Source organism: Vanacampus margaritifer, chromosome 19 (genome assembly GCF_051991255.1).
Source record: "Vanacampus margaritifer isolate UIUO_Vmar chromosome 19, RoL_Vmar_1.0, whole genome shotgun sequence".
NCBI classification, from domain to species: domain Eukaryota; kingdom Metazoa; phylum Chordata; class Actinopteri; order Syngnathiformes; family Syngnathidae; genus Vanacampus; species Vanacampus margaritifer.
In genome coordinates, this window is record NC_135450.1 from 11,080,491 (window position 1) to 11,096,745 (window position 16,255).

General features: G+C 40.1%; 1 protein-coding gene across 13 annotated transcripts in view; it reads left to right on the forward strand.

Annotated features, from left to right (window-relative positions):
- The window catches only part of LOC144039799 (hormonally up-regulated neu tumor-associated kinase homolog), a 77,242-nt gene extending 61,298 nt beyond the window's left edge, over positions 1–15,944 (forward strand). For 10 of the 13 annotated variants that reach the window (XM_077553483.1, XM_077553475.1, XM_077553474.1 and 7 more), the window contains 11 exons: positions 3,215–3,269; positions 6,208–6,510; positions 8,456–8,578; positions 9,015–9,184; positions 10,934–10,989; positions 11,070–11,208; positions 12,073–12,200; positions 12,327–12,462; positions 13,500–13,668; positions 13,776–14,025; positions 14,876–15,944. In XM_077553483.1, the coding sequence (XP_077409609.1) occupies positions 6,322–6,510; positions 8,456–8,578; positions 9,015–9,184; positions 10,934–10,989; positions 11,070–11,208; positions 12,073–12,200; positions 12,327–12,462; positions 13,500–13,668; positions 13,776–14,025; positions 14,876–15,453 (1,938 nt within the window). In that variant the 5' untranslated portion in view covers positions 3,215–3,269; positions 6,208–6,321 and the 3' untranslated portion in view covers positions 15,454–15,944. Of the gene's footprint in view, positions 1–3,214; positions 3,270–5,448; positions 5,471–6,207; positions 6,511–8,455; positions 8,579–9,014; positions 9,185–10,933; positions 10,990–11,069; positions 11,209–12,072; positions 12,201–12,326; positions 12,463–13,499; positions 13,669–13,775; positions 14,026–14,875 lie in introns of all 13 variants that reach the window. The other 3 variants (XM_077553478.1, XM_077553479.1, XM_077553476.1) reach the window with 3 other exon arrangements.
- The last annotated feature ends 311 nt before the right edge of the window (positions 15,945–16,255 follow it).

Genomic DNA, 16,255 nt, shown 5'->3' on the forward strand with positions numbered 1-16,255 from the left:
TTCTAGCTATTTTTTCTCCGTGTCTTTGTGGCTGCCAAGCTGTACCACAGCAGTGCCACGTTGGTGTGTTAAAGACCCGCTGGCAAGCTGGCAGCGTGCCGCTTGTCCAGATGCATTGTAATGTTTTTTACAGCCTGCGCATTCATCCATTCACCGCTATTTCATCTTCAAATAAACTTTCGAAGTTTGCAGAGTGGTTCGCGCAAACGTCTCTTGTAAATGATATCAAAGATGTGGAATTTACAAGGAATAGACTTTGGAGCGGAATGTTTTCTGTATTTCTGATTTCATTCGGCTCGTGTGTTGTGTAACGCTTTGAAATCTGCATCTTGTTAGTAATGGAGATAAAAGTATTGGGACACTGCAATACAAGGGCCCATCGAGGTTTCTCATCGTTCTTGACTTTTCACAGCCTGGAGTGTGTGTCCCAATACTTTTGCACCGCAGAGTCTTTTAAAAGATTCGCCTCGCCAGTGCTGACGTTTGTAAGTTGGCGCGGACATCACACGCCGTGTTTCCCGACTTCACATAAAAGTTGCACATGCGACAATAAAAAGCATCCGAGCTTGCACATGAAAGTCGACGGAATGCGAGGAAGAGGAGGAGGAGGAGGAGGAGGAGGAGGAGGAAGAGGAGGAGGCTAGCTCCACATGCTAACTGCAGCACGGCCTCGTGTGTCCACAGTGGCACCAACACTTCAAGTTCAATTTGTTCTTCTGCCCATTGAAATGAATTGAAAGGGCATTAATCCATTTAACTGCCATAAATGATTTTTTTTTTTATTACATTTTTTAATTGTAATTAATCGCATGACTAGTTAACTTACAATTAATCACATGTTAAATTAATAGAAATAGTTCAAATGAATTTTTGACGTTTATAGTCGTCAATGGCAGTGAATGAATTAAAAAAGATTATTAAAATTTTTTTTAAAGTTTTTAATCATAATTAATTGCATAACTCGCGATTAATCACAAATTTCATATCTGTTCTAAATGTACAATAAAAAAATTCTAGGTTTTCATACTCTTGTTAACAAAAGTGGAAAAAAATGTTAAACTAATAGAAATAGTTCAAATTAATTTTTGACGTCTATAGCCGTCAATGGCAGTGAATGAGTTCATATGCCTAAAAACACCATCATTAAAAAAAAAAGTGTTTGTAATAAAGACATATAGCACTGTACTATATAATTAAAATAAAATCATAAAACATAATTGGAAGAAAAAAGAATGTACACTGCCATTGACTACTTTAGAGCGCCTCGTTGTCAACCATGACTGCGCTTCAGAGGGGTGTCTCCTTACATGTTTTTTGTTACATCACTGTCGTTTTTCTGTCTTCTGATTGGCTTTCAGGAGTTTTGTGGAGCCTTCCTGTTGGTTGGTGTGTTTTTATTTTTTAACGTTTTGTGCACACACAAAAAACATCCACGTTCCGCTTTAATGAGAGGAGATCTCTGCAGGTAACTTCCTCTCCCCCCCCCCCCCCCTCCTTCCTCCCCCATCTGGTTGGACTAAACAGCAGATTAGCACATTAGCACGGGCAGCTGGCACCACAAGAAAGGCCCGACGCCTAAACGCGACACGCCGGACGACTCGTTACGCACCCGCGTAAAAAGTCGCTTTCAAATTCAAGGCGAGCGTTCGTTAACACCTGGTGAAATTCTGCACCGAATGTTGCTTTTGCAGAAGAGGTGGATGAGTGGAACTTGGGACCGAGTTGCGGTCACCGCTGGCGAGCTGTGAGAGTAGATGTCGTCATGTCACGTTGTGTGTTGTGGTGTGAATTCCAGCACGAGATGCAACTTTACAACACACACTAGCGATGCAACGTACTGAAAACTCGCGTACTGGTACATTAATTTTTATATTTCATACAGCTTTACATAATACACAACTATATACATGTTTGAAAACATTACGTAAATACGGTGTGTGGATTCAAACGGATGCTTTTGTCTGTCAAATGTTAGTTTAGAGTTTTCGACTATATTTTTTTAAATGACATTTTTAACTTTTTGGTCCAAGATTTTCCTGAATAAAATATTCGGTATTTGTCATTTTTTATGTAATATATTAATTACATAAAACTTACACAATGGTACATGAATTTTCATATTTCATAAAACTTTCCATAATACACAACTATTCACATTTTTTAAAACAACCTTGCATAACTTTAAATATTTCACATCAACCATACCATCACTTCGACATTTATTTTTTTTAACTTTACGCCCTAAGATTTTCCTAAACAAAATAATCGGTATTTCACCATTTTTTTCTATGTAATATATTCATTTCATATATCTATTTTTTAGTTTACCTAATGATTTGTAAATACAATAAAAATAGTTTATATTTTTCTGCAAAGTTTATTTTTTTCATTTTGGTATTTAAAAAATTTTAGATTTTTTTTTTTTAGATGTAATTATTTATTTTGTTTAATTTTTGTCAAAGAAAAGACTTGAACATTTTCAGTATGTTTTTTTTAAATTATTCATACCGTGTTTTTTTAGATTGATATTTGATTGATTTTTTTATGTAATGTTTTTTGTATTTGATATTGTTTTATTATATATAATTGTCTTTTTAATACAGTAGACCGATAGTTATGTTTATTTTTTTATTTATTCATTGTTTCCTTTACAGGATGATAATAAAGTATATTTAGTTGTTGCAATTGTGTCTTTTCCTGAAATGGCTTTCTTCTGTCTTCCTATTGGCTAACACCCTCTTCCTGTTGGGACTTATGTGGCGCCACCTATTGCTTTGGCATGCTCCCAGCAGCCTGCAAATGCCTTTCCTTTGCAACTTATTTTGTTCAATGGCTTTATGCAAGTGCAAACGCAAACACGCGCACGCACAAGCTGGCCTTTGTGGCGCACACAAGCGCACTTGTGCGACATTTTAACGGCCTGATTTTTGCCAGCCAACGAGGTGTGCTATTAACAACATAACACGTGCTTAATGAACACACGCACTAATAAGGGAGGATACACTTTACAGCGCGGCGTTCACACGGAAACACGTTTTTTACGACACAAGTCACAACAAAGGCGTCGCGGTGAGAGAGGTGTGCCGGGAGCTTCTGTCAATAATCCCCTCTAATTCCGTTTCCTGTGTGTGCGCGTGTGTATGTATGTATGTATGTGTGTTCGCAACCCTTGTAAAGTAACTTCTTGATGTGTTTTTTTTTTTTATCCCAACAGTGCTGATGACCCAAGAGAGACGCCATGACAGTACATTAAGACCCTTGTTTTCCAGGTACCACATTGAAAGTGATATTCAACAATTGGGCTGGCTAATTCAAAGTTAGCAATTGGGAACAGATTCAGACACGCTCACACATAAACACGCACGTGTTTGTGTGCTGCCACAATGCAACACACATGAGGGCTAATGAGCTAGTGAGGAAAAATCTTAAGGGGCCGTCCCATCAGTGAACAGGTTGTAACTCGGAACATATTCTGCCTGTGTGTGTGTGTGTGTGTGTGCGTTTGTGAGACACACACTGTGCCAGTATGTTTCCTCTCCATAAAAAGCAACACTTAGCACTTCATTGGCATCGAGCACTTGCGACGACGTTATGCAGTAGGAGCACACTCACTCAGGTGGGATTATTTAGGGGATGGTTTTTAAATCGCTAACCTTTATTTACAATCCAAATTCTAATACTTGATCCATTATTATTATTTTTTTTTTTATTTTTTTTTTTTTGCATTCATTACGTGCATTTGGATGTGTGAAGTTTTCGTCCAATCAGATTTCAGCCTCTTTGTGTTGCCATGTCAATATAATCTGCGCCAGTGAGTCACGTCTAATGCAGTAGAAATGTTCTTTAGCCAATCACAGGGCCAGAACGCTGGCCATTGATGATGTCAGCGTTTTTCTGTCCTCTGATTGGTCAAAGCATATTGTTCAACTAGAAAAGCCTACTTATTGAATTAATGGCATTTCCATTCGTTTCAACTGGGAAAGATGAAGAGGATGAATTCAACTTGTGTCTCAAGGCACAGATTTATTTATTTTTTATTATTATTATTTATATTATTATTTATTTATTTTTTACTTAGTTTTTAAAATTGAATAATAGTTGGCAACTTTCTCACACTAACCACTTGATTAGGTACACCTGCCTGCACTCAATGGCTTTGAATGCACACCGTCGCCATCCCCTAGTGTCAACACACTGCGAGCTTGTGAGGGCAAAACCGGCATCGTTGCTAATGTGGACCGTGTGTGCACACATATGCACAATGTGTGTGCGCGTGTGCGTGCTGCCCGCTGCGCCGCTCCCCAAATTGAAATGTGAAAGAAACGTGTTGGAAGGTGATGACAAGAGTGAAGCGAACCAGTCATTTCCTGGCGGCCCGACCCACATGTGGCACGCACGCACACACACACACACACACACACACACACACGCACTGGTATGCATTAAACGTACACGCGCACTCACAAATCTGCACCACATTCTGCTTTAATAAGCAGGACATTTAAGCAGGGGAGTGTGTGTGTGTGTGTGAGAGTGTGTGTGTTTGTGTGTGTTCAACACATACCAGTGTGTGTGTGTTTTCCTTTAATTGGGCTTTTTAGTAGGGAAACCCTGCAGAAGGTTGAAGAAAGCACAGTGGGCCGAGCCTCCCGTCACCACTCATCACACACACACGCGCACACACACATTCATACACACTCACGCACGCACACTAAAAATATATACAAACACATATTATGAACCTATACTATACATGTACGCACGCACACAAATCCACACAAATGTGCACATATAAATGAACACACGCACCCACCGTACTGCACAGCTGACCACAATGGCCGCTGCGTCCTCCTAGAATAACAAGGAAATATTCCCACCTCATCGCTCCTCACAATTTCCAAATTCCTTTTTCTGGGCTATTTGCGGGTTGCTGGTTATTTTCGTAACACACACCAAAAGGAGGAGCCAAGAACAGGAAATGACATCACATGCTGGTGTGTTGTCAACTCGTGTTCCAGAGATAGATGTGGGTCTAGTTGTTGATGATGTCATCGTGTAATTATGTGTCCCAATATTTCCTCCCCTCACATTAATAACAATTGAAATAGAAAATGTTCGTTTTAAATGCATCAAGTGGATTTAGCAACTCACAATGGAGTTACCGCTCAAATTTTTTAAATATCAAAATTTCTTCCTGAGTGCTCCTTGGGTGAAAATAATCTTAAAAATTGCTAGATTAAGCAACAAAATTGCTAAATTGGCAACTTGGCATCATGTGGCCTGTTGTTGACGTAAAAAAAAAAAAAAAAAAGCTTGTGAGATGCACTGTGGTGCGCCGGCCACTAGAGAGCAGCAGTGACGCATCATCCAAACAGCTAAATAATGGTGTAATGTGTGTGTGAGCAACCAATCAGAGCAGACCTTGCGTGTTTGTGTGTCACGTTACAGCGTATATTGGAGCATCTCGTGAGTGAGTACACACACTGCAATATGAGCCCACGCACACACACGTGGTGATGGATTTTCGAAAGCTCCCCTCTGCTTTCCACGGATCACGATTGCACCCTCTAACCCTATAAATGTCTGCTTTACGCACAAAAAAAAGTGGTGTGCCGTGACAACGAGGCACTCTAAAGCTGCCAGCCTGATAAGCCACCGTCCATACACTGGCTGTCAAGTCTGACTTTACAAAAAAAACTCCTTAAACTTCCACCTTTCTCACTGTAATATGCATGCACTCACGACAGATAACGAGGCACTCTAAAGCTGCCATACCAGCCTGATAAGCCACCGTCCACACACTGGCTGTCAAATCGGACTTTACAAACAAAAACTCCTTAAACTTCCACCTTTCTCACCGTAGCATGCATGCACTCACGGCAGACAACGAGGCACTCTAAAGCCGCCACACCAACGGACTATCCTAAACATAGATGTATATTTGGGGCGTAAGCTAGCTTGCTAACCGCTACAAGACACTTTGGAGGTCAATAATCAAGTGTGTCATGTGGCAGCGCAAAAATCTATGACTGTAGGTCACTGCTTGTGCTTACGCCAAGCTCTGACGGCCCACCACAGGTAAAAGAGCAGGTGTGAGCATCTGAGTGGTTACTGTGTAACTGTGAGGAAGTAGCACTTGTGTGTGTGTGAGGAAGGGGGGGGGGGTAGTGACGAGGGGGGCGTAATTCGAGTGTCGCATGTCACCAGCAGGAAAGAAGAGTTAATGATGCACCAGCGGCTCGGCAGGAAGCAGCCCCAACGCCGCCTCGCGTCTCTCCTCAGGGACCAAACCGGGCGCCGCACCATGGACAACGCGTCGCCATGCCGGGCGCCACAGTGAAGGAGAAAGTGGCCGGAGGGGGCTCGGCCTTGTTGGCGGCCCCCTGCAAGGACCTGCTGAGGAGCTTCCCCCACACCAAGCGGGTGGGCTCATACCTGGTGGGCAAGATGATCAACAAGGGTTCCTTCGCCAAGGTGATGGAGGGCCTCCACATCGCCACCGGAGAGAAGGTCACACACGCACACACACTGCTCACCTTGTTAGGAACAAACAACAGCGGCATCTTGACGTAGAGTTTTATTTGTAACTAAGCCGGTGAAGCCATTTGATCGTGTATCAAATCATTTTATCCATTGACGTTTTTATTTTTATTTTATGTAAGATAGCAAGCGCACTTGTAGGTCAAGGGGTCTTTGTTGAGGTCAATGGTTGCTATGCAGGAATGTGCACACATAGCCACTAGGTGGTGCTCAAGCTCCTATTGCCAAGTGTTTTTCTTCATTCGTCAGTATTTTATATAAAAAAAATATTATTTTCCCCTCTCTAAGATAAATATATTTTTCCCAGTTCTACATTAATAGTAGAAAACAAGTTTTAAATGGTTTATCTTGGTCCCGTATTTGTATATCACAAAAACCTGCCATTTGAAAAGGGGTGTGTAGACTTGTACACAATAGCTTCCCTTCACATTGTTTTATAATGGTTGTATAATTTAGTTAAATAGATGTGACTTTTTTTTTTTTGGTCTTGAACACCTGTCCCGAAAAATGTGCCTGTTGCTATGGTATCAAGCAAACTCACTGCAAGTGTTTACGTTAGATGACCTTGTGACCTTGCACCTTGTTTGAATGTTAAATTAGACCATAAAGTTTATTTGTGCATTTATTTTGTGTGGTTCTGGCGCACCACTCCCAATATACAAGTTTAGATTTTTTCATTTTATTTTATTTTATATAATGTATTTATTTAACTGTTTATTTAGCCATGTATTTTCAAGGACACTCCCTGGTGACTATTCAAGCAGATTTTGATTTTTATAGTTTTATTTTTAACTTTTTATTTTATAATTTTAGTTTACTTCATCATTATTGCTTTTTAATTTAATTTCCTTCACAATCCGCACCAAATATTTTTTTGCGTTCAAGCAATGTTTGTATTTATATATCTAAATGTTGTCTTTATTTATTTAGTAATTTATTGATTTTGTTTTTGGAAGCTTCCATTTATACTTTCAGTCCACTCGCTTCTCTTCCTACCTGCATTTTTTAATTCATTGCTTGATTTATTTATTTTTTTCATTTTTATTTTTTGTATTTCAATCAATCAAACTTTATTTATATAGCACCTTTCATACATTAAAATGCAATTGAAGGTGCTGAACAATTAAAACATCCATAGTACAATAAAAAGATAACCCACCCCTCCCCCCAGCATCCCCATGCTCACTTTTTTTTAGCAATGTCAGGCGATTATTTTTTTTTATCCTAATTAATTAATTGTAAATTTTATATTGGTTCTAAATGTACAATAAAATGTAAAAAAAAAAAAAAAGAATACTCCGGTAACATAAAATGGAAAATATATATTTATATATATATATATATATATATATATATATATATATATATATATATATATATATATATATATATATATATATATATATATATATATATATAAATATGGCTGCATTTTTTAGTCATTGATGCAGTAATTTAATAATTCATAAAATTGAGTTAAAATAAAAAAGTACTGTACTGTAGAAAACTGTGTGGGATATTTATTTGTGTTGAGGTCATTTTTCTGCCACTAGATGGCATAATTGCATTTGTAAGACGTTGGTGACAGCGCTGTGCATTTTTCTTTTCATATTAAGAGCTATCTAATCTTTAACATGAAGTAAATTCTGCACATTTTAAAAATGGTCAAATACAACTTGACCCCAGTCTCCACACATATATGCATTATTATTAAATGTATTACTGCTAAATTCTGACGTGGACATGTCTGCTGCATTGCGACTGGAATTCCCCCAGTACATGCTTTCCAATTAATGGGCGCTCATTAATCGTGCGTTAAAAAAATGAATGGAGTTAAAGGAACTTTAACTCAAAATTAACACAAAAATGAACCTGACTCACTGACTCACTTAGCGTCTTATATTTGTGTGTTGAGGTGGCCATCAAAGTAATTAACAAGAAGAAAGCACGTCAGGACTCTTACGTGCAAAAGAACATGAAGCGAGAGCCTCACATCCACCAGATGGTCCGACACCCCAACGTCGTCGTCCTGCTGGAGGTAACCAAACGCCGCATTAACTCATTCACTGCCATTGACGACTATAGACGCCAAAAATGCATTTGAACTATTTCTATTAGTTTAACGTTTTTTTCCACTTTTGCTTGATTTTTTTGTATTGTTAATGGAGAACAGATATAACATTTATGATTAATCGTGAGTTAACTAGTGAAGCCATGTGATTAGTTACAATAAAAAAAATTAATTGTAATTAATCGCATGACTTCAAAAGTTAACTCACGATTAATCACAAATTTTATATCTGTTATAAATGTACAATAAAAAAAAATTCTAGGTTTTCATAAAAAAATTAATGAAAAAAAATGTTAAACTAATTGGAAATAGTTCACATGAATTTTTGACGTCTATAGTCGTCAATGGCAGTGAATGAGTTAATATATGCAATATTTGAATAATAATAATTTTAATATTTTAGACCCTGGAGACGGAGAACAGCTACTACATGGTGCTGGAGTTGTGCGGCGGCGGCGACTTGATGGAGCGCATCTGCGACAGGAAGCGTCTGCCGGAGAAGGAGGTGCGACGGTACGCGCGACAGATCCTGTCGGCGGTGGCGCACCTCCACCAGCATGGTGTCGTGCATAGGTGACACACACACACACATTATATGACACTTGTAAATACTCGCATACAGTAACAAAGTACTCAGTTACTTCTCACCACTGATAATCGTGCACACAGAGGATTTCAATTGCAGAAAATTTGCGGCAGTCCTGGTGTACACGCACACTGTATGTGTACACCAGGACATGGTTTTAAGAGGTTTGGCTGCTTCAAAGGTGGGAATGTGATTACCAGGCAATGACCTCATCACGCTGCGCCGGCGCCATGATTCACACATCATCACGACATCAGCGACTTCCTCTCTAATGAAGTCCCTCAACGACGGCCAAACACACACACACACACACATTGAGCCATGGTTGAAATGGAAATAAATGGAAAATTTGCACTTCCCGCTCCCCCACGTTCAGGAGGTTGACCGCAAATGTTTTTTTCCTCCTTTGGCGGCCACGTCTGCTATTTCCCCATTTCTTTGTCGTCCGTCTGGCTTTGTCTCCTCTCGTCGCCTTTCTCAGCATCTGCTGTTGAGATGAATGAACTTAAAAGGAACGCGCGCGACGCCCAGGCCGGATGGCGAGCGCAGATGTTCGTTTAGCCTGCTGGCTTCGGAAACTCTTTGGGTGCGTCTCAGAATGTCAAAATTCAAGTTGGCCGCTTAATGACCTTCTAAAGTCAATTCAGTTTGAAGATCATTGCTGAGAACATGTGTACGTTTTTTTTTTCGACATCTCAGTTTTCCAGATTTTTTATTTTGATTTTTATTTTTTTGTGGGGGGGGGGCAAGGTTAACAAACCAACCCCCCATATAAGCATGTAAGCACCTTCATTCACATTAGCAGTTAGCAGGTGCAATTGCAACTTGCTGTTAACTCATTCACTGCCATTGACGGCTACAGACGTCAAAAATTCATTTGAACTATTTCTATTAGTTTAAAATTTTCCCCCCACTTTTGTTAAGATTATGAAAACTTAGATTTTTTTTTTATTGTAAATTAAGAACAGATGTAAACTTTGTGATTAATGGTGAGTTAACTAGTGAAGTCATGGGAATAATTACAATTAAAAATTTTAATCGCCTGACGCCCCAAATTTTTAATAATCTTTTCTTTTTTTTCTAATTGCATCAGGTGATTAACATTTTTAATTGTAAATAATCACATGACTTTAATAGTTCTAGGTTTTCATACTCTTGTTAACAAAAGTGGAAAAAATGTTAAACTAATAGAAATGGTTCAAATGAATTTCTGACGTCTATAACCGTCAACGGCAGTGAACGAGTTAACTGCCTACTTTCAAATGTGTATCCCCCTTTTGATAATTCATTGGCTTTAGAGGGCCTTGTTGTCTGCCATGAGTGCACACATGTCACAATGAGAAAGGAAGTGCTAGGTGGGAGCGGGAAAGATTTCTAAAAAATAAAAAAAGTCCAGGTTGACAGTCATTCAGGGAGTGGACTTTGGGCTGGCGTGTCCACTTTAGAGTGCCTCGTTGTCATGACATGGGAAAGCCCTGCGACGACCCAGTGGGAGATGTACATTATCTTCACAGCTCCAACATGTTACGTGTTAACATAAGCATAAGAAAGATGCTAGATGAAGAACATCCATTTTTCCAGGTCGAATACAAAAATATTTGATCGACAGAAAGACATTGTATTCCACAATCTAGAATCGATAATTGGCATCTTAATTTGTTTCAAAAACTGATTGACCACGAGATTATCCTCAAATATGAGACCCCGATCCTTGTGTTGTTTGTTTTGTGTGTCAGAGATTTGAAGATTGAGAACTTCCTGCTGGACGAGCACAACGACATCAAGATCGTGGGTACGTCCTCAAAGCGCGAGAATGAACGTGAAAGTGTTTGCACAAAACACATCGCACATGTTTCTTTTTGCCGCTTGCAGATTTTGGCCTGAGCAACACGCTGAGGTCGGAGTCTTTGCCTCCAGAGTTGCTCAGCACTCAGTGCGGAAGCCCCGCCTACGCCGCCCCCGAGCTCCTCGCCCACAAGAAGTATGGACCCAAAGTGGACGTGTGGTCCATGTAAGTCATCAAGTTGACTATTTGTGTGCTGGATGCGTCCCTTTAACTCATTCGAACCCAAAAGCGTGTAAATACGTTTTTTTAACTCTTTAACTGCCAGACATTTTCAGAAAAGGGATGCCGTGGGTGCCGGCCGATTTAAGCATTTTTGACTGATCTTTCGAGGTCCACAGAAAATTATGTGTTTGGACTACGGAAACACACATACTACCAAATGAAAGATTGGACTCTCATCTTTCATCAGAAAAAAACGTTTGTTTCTACCTTATTCCATTTTTCAGTAATCAACAATAGAAAATGGTTAGTTTCACCTCTGTTTTGAAAAAAAAACGTCTTTTAACGTCTTTGGCACTCCTCCATAGGATTTTACTAAACGTTATTTAACGTTTTTGGCAGTCAAAGAGTTAATACGTTGTTCTTCACTCCCAAAAACGTATTTATACATTTTTTAAATGTTTTTTATGCAAGAGCATACAGAAGGCTTTGATGCAGCTTCTGACATGAAGAGGTGGCTTAAAGCACTGGTAGTTATTAGAAAAAACGGCCAGCAGGTGGCAGCAGAGTATGTTGCAACAAGCTCTTTTTGACAGTGTTTTCAACAGGAATGTAAATATACTAATTGCTGCGAAACGGATACAAATATACTTTTTTTTTCCTGACAAAAGATGAGACTCAAATATTTCTTTTGGTAGGTGCCATGTTTTTATTAGCAATAGAACACAATATTCTGTGGGCCTGGCAACATCAGTCAAAATCCAGTCAAAGAGGCGGGAGCGAAGGGGGTTGCTTCAGTGGAAATGGCTGGGAGTGAATGAGTCATGGGGCATTACCTAATGAGTGACGTGTGTGCGTGTGCGTTGTCAGAGGTGTGAGCGTGTTCGCCATGCTGACCGGCACGCTGCCCTTCACCGTCGAGCCCTTCAACATCAAAAATCTGCACCACAAAATGGTGGACGGCGACATCGCACACATACCCAGTGACATCAGCAAAGGTCTTTTCATTGATTTTTTTTTTTTTTTTTTTTTTTTTGCAAAAAAGTGCGACAAGCAAACACATTTCAGATCGTTTGGCCTTGGGGGAGGTCCGCTCTCTCTACTGACTGACATTTGTCCGACAGGCGCGGTGACCTTCATGCTGTCTCTGCTGGAATCCGACCCTGACAAAAGACCCAGCGTCCAAGTGGCCATGGAAGGGGCCTGGATCAACGAAGGCTACGCCAAGAGGCCGCTACACCTGGTCTCGTACCACAACAGGTGCGTACCTGTGCTGTGGTGGAGAGTCCGGGACAAGAAAGTCTTCTCTGTTAGTAATAGATTATTTTATTGTCCATGGTCCCAATACATTTTACAATAGAAGTCATGCACCATTAAAACACGCACACACATTCTTTCGTCATAATTTCGGAAATTAAACGACCACTAAAATAGAAGCCATTCATTCATTGAGGCGATAATTATAACCTAAAATTGACTGACAGTTTCGTCTATGACTAAAACGAAAATGAAAACAACGCAGTGACGAAAATGCACACGATCCAAACAGAAGCAACGAAACCCGGGCGGGCGGGAGAAAAAGAACCACTGAGAAATGTTCAAACATGTTTACATTCATCAATCTTTTTTTTTTTCAATTTAGGTGAAAACTAAGTTATATTATTGTCAGTTCAACATGTTTCATTGAAACAATGAATAGTATTAAATGTGTCTTGCGTGTTAAAACCACAGTTAAAAATAGGTGTGTTATAATTTTCTGTATAATATCGATGAAACTGTCAATTTAGTCGACTAAAATTGCTCTTTATTTTCATCAGATGACTAAATTATGACAAAAACTTTCATTAATTTGAGTCAAAAGTCTCTAACTAAAACTAAATAAAAATTTCTAGTCAAAATGAACACTGCCTCACTTTAACATCAGTGTTTTTCCTTTTGGTTCCCTTGGAGAAAATCCCCCCCCGTTTATTGCATTGTTGGGTGTTGAGTTTTGTCACGGGAGAGCATCGAGCAGAAGGAAATGAACTCAAATGAAAATTGTCGTGGTCGTCCGCGTGACAGCTTTTGTGTATTAAAGTGTAACTTGATGGCTTTTATGGAGCCGTGTGGAAATGTCATCACGGCTAAGTCCGCCGCGCTAGCCCAGCCGCGATGCAAACACGCCCCCTAGTGGCCGCAAGAGCCGTTGGCCCATTGTGACACCAGGCCAGGACCAGACTTCCAACAAATGAGCAAAGAAAGTGCTAGCGTAGCAACCGTAGCATGCGACAACTTGTGGGTCTCCCCTGGGCCCGCAGGCTGCGCGCCGACGACATGGACGCGTCGGTGCTGGCGTACATGACCGACGCGCTGGGCTACTCCGCCTCGGAGGTCGCGCACACGCTGGGCCGAAACCGGCCGTCCGCCATCATGGCCGCCTACCACTTGCTGCTCGCCAAGATCAAGAGGGGCCGCCCAAGCGTCAAGGTCAGATTGTTTACTTAAATACTTCGTCAGTCAGTTTGTTAAGTAGGTTGATCGCTTCAGTAGCCCCGTAAATGTGTAACTTTTACGTTGTCTCCGCCTCCCATTAGAGCGATGCGGTCAAGAGACGTCCCAAGGCAAGCGGACAAATGGCAGAGCGGCGCTGCGGCGGGACCAGACGCCAGCAGCCGCCACAAGGACAAGACGACGATGATGAGAATGAGAATGATGACGATGATGAGGATGACATCAGAGCTGCGTCTTCCTCCCTCCACCCTCTCAGACCGTCACCGTCACCAGAGGCCACTTATGAGGATGACGCCATGTTGAATGACAAGGAGACTCTGCTTCTTCCTGATGGTACAATGTCACATCATTTAAATAAAATTAAAAATGAAATAAAAAAGTAAGAGGGGGGGGGGAGCTATCTTCATGTATCTAAAATTATATCATAAGGTAAGCCTTTTGCTCAAAAAATTGAGCTTTTACCAAAAATACTTTTTCTCAACGGCTTAAAAGGTACGACTTTAATTTTTGAGGGGAGAAAGAAAAGTGAACTTTTTTTTTTTTTACAATTAAAAAAAAAATCCTTATTTTTAATTAATATAAATATTGTCTAAAACAGTTGTCCCGAATGAAAAAAAAATTATGGGAAAAAAAATCTAATTTCTAAAATAAAGAAACTTAAAACTATTTTTTTTAATTCCTCTAAAAATATATATATATATATAATTTGAATAATATCATATATATATTTATATTTATTTATATTATATATTTATAATTTTACTATCATCAATATTTGCTAAAGTTGTCCTTTTTGTTTTTGAAAAGGTAAGAAGACTAAATTTTTTACAAAAAGGTTTTAGTGAGAGTAATTGCATTTAATTTTTTTTTTGAACATTTTTTTTTAGTATTGCAATCTAGAGTTTAACTTAAAAATGACATTTCATACCCAAAAATTTTTTAGTAGTCTAAAAACATTTTTAGAAGAATTTAAAAATATCATCTATTTATTTTTTAAGTTTTTTTATTTTAAAAGTTAGTTCGGAACAACTGTTTTTAACAAAATTTCTATTAATTAAAAATAAGGAAAAATATGTATTTTTTAATTTTATATATATATATATATATATATATATATATATATATATATATATAACGATGATGATGTTAATGATAACGATAATTTCTGTGAATCTCCTTGCAGTGCTGGGACCAAAAGAGCAAGTGGTCCATCTTTCTCCTCCAAAAACTGCCACTTCGCACCAGTGTGACTCCGCCCCTTGCCACACCCTTTCACCCGCCGATCCAGTCAGACACAGCGGCGCCTCGAGGCCCATCCGACCAGTGCCACAGCTCTTCGGGGCCGCGCGGTCGGACGGCGGCGGGGGTCTGATGGAGGCTGTCCTGAGGTTCGACGTGCCGCAGAAGAGCGCTGCTTCTCCCAGAATACACCTGGAAAGCACCCAGAGAGCTCCGCCCACCACGCTTCCACGCCTGTGCAATCAGGGGCTGAAAGACGGGCGAGGCGAGAAGGCTTCATGGGTCCCGCCGAGCCAGCTCGAACCCTCTGGACTCCGAGTGAGCGGGTCCAAAACTCCCGCCTTTCCCTTGCAAAGACACAATTTGGCTTTGAAGGGAGGGAAGGCAACGGGGACGAAGAGGAGCTCCGTAGCGAAGTTCCGCTCGACGCCACGACGACGGATGACGGAGCTCAATCTGCCGCTGCTTCCCGCTGCGCTGCAACGGAAGACGGACAGGAAGCTGCGCAGCTTGGACTGCTGACACGCCAAAAAAAGTGTCCCACAGAGCCAAGGCTGGACTGGCCGTCAGGCACAGCAGGCGCATGCCCGATGGGAAGTGCTCGGGAACCTCTCACCAGGGATTGCGCCACCTCATCTGGCTCCTCTCGTTGCAGAGGAACAGCGGCTCTACTTGACTGAGATCCTCGTACTTAGAAACACATCCGGTCTCCATTCTGGCTCTCATATCAACCCTCAGAAAGTGGAAAAATTGCCAAGTCAACTTCACCAAACAGTTTTGTGTCGATGCCGTCCATACAGAAAACGGACACAGAAAAAGGTGTAAAATGGAAAAAGTGGAAGTGCCAAATGATTCAAGTTGAAATATCCTCATAAGACTTTTTTCACTGGAGCCAGAGTCATAAGCTAAGTGGATGTTTGGAAGTCATTCATGTTCATCACTTTGGCTTTACAACATGTGCTTGGATTTTAAAGAAACGTATTTATTACTTTAAACTCTGCTGCAAATAAACTTTTTTTTCACAACAGGCCAAGTAGCAAAGGGTTTTTTTTCCCCTCAAATATTTATGATGTGACGTTACGAAAAAGTATAACATCCAAAAAAAGATTTGTTTCTTGAAAAAAGAATCAACTCAAAGAAGTACTTTTATGTTAAAAAATAAACTCCTCCCCAAAGGTTTGTTTATTCCTATGAAAGCTTGTTAAAAATAAAATCCTTAAAAAAATGAAAACTTTTATTAAAACAATAAGTTCTTAAAAAGTTTTTTATTTTTTTAAATACTGCTTTTAGAGTTGTTTTCCCTCCCATATGCCATTATGACTTC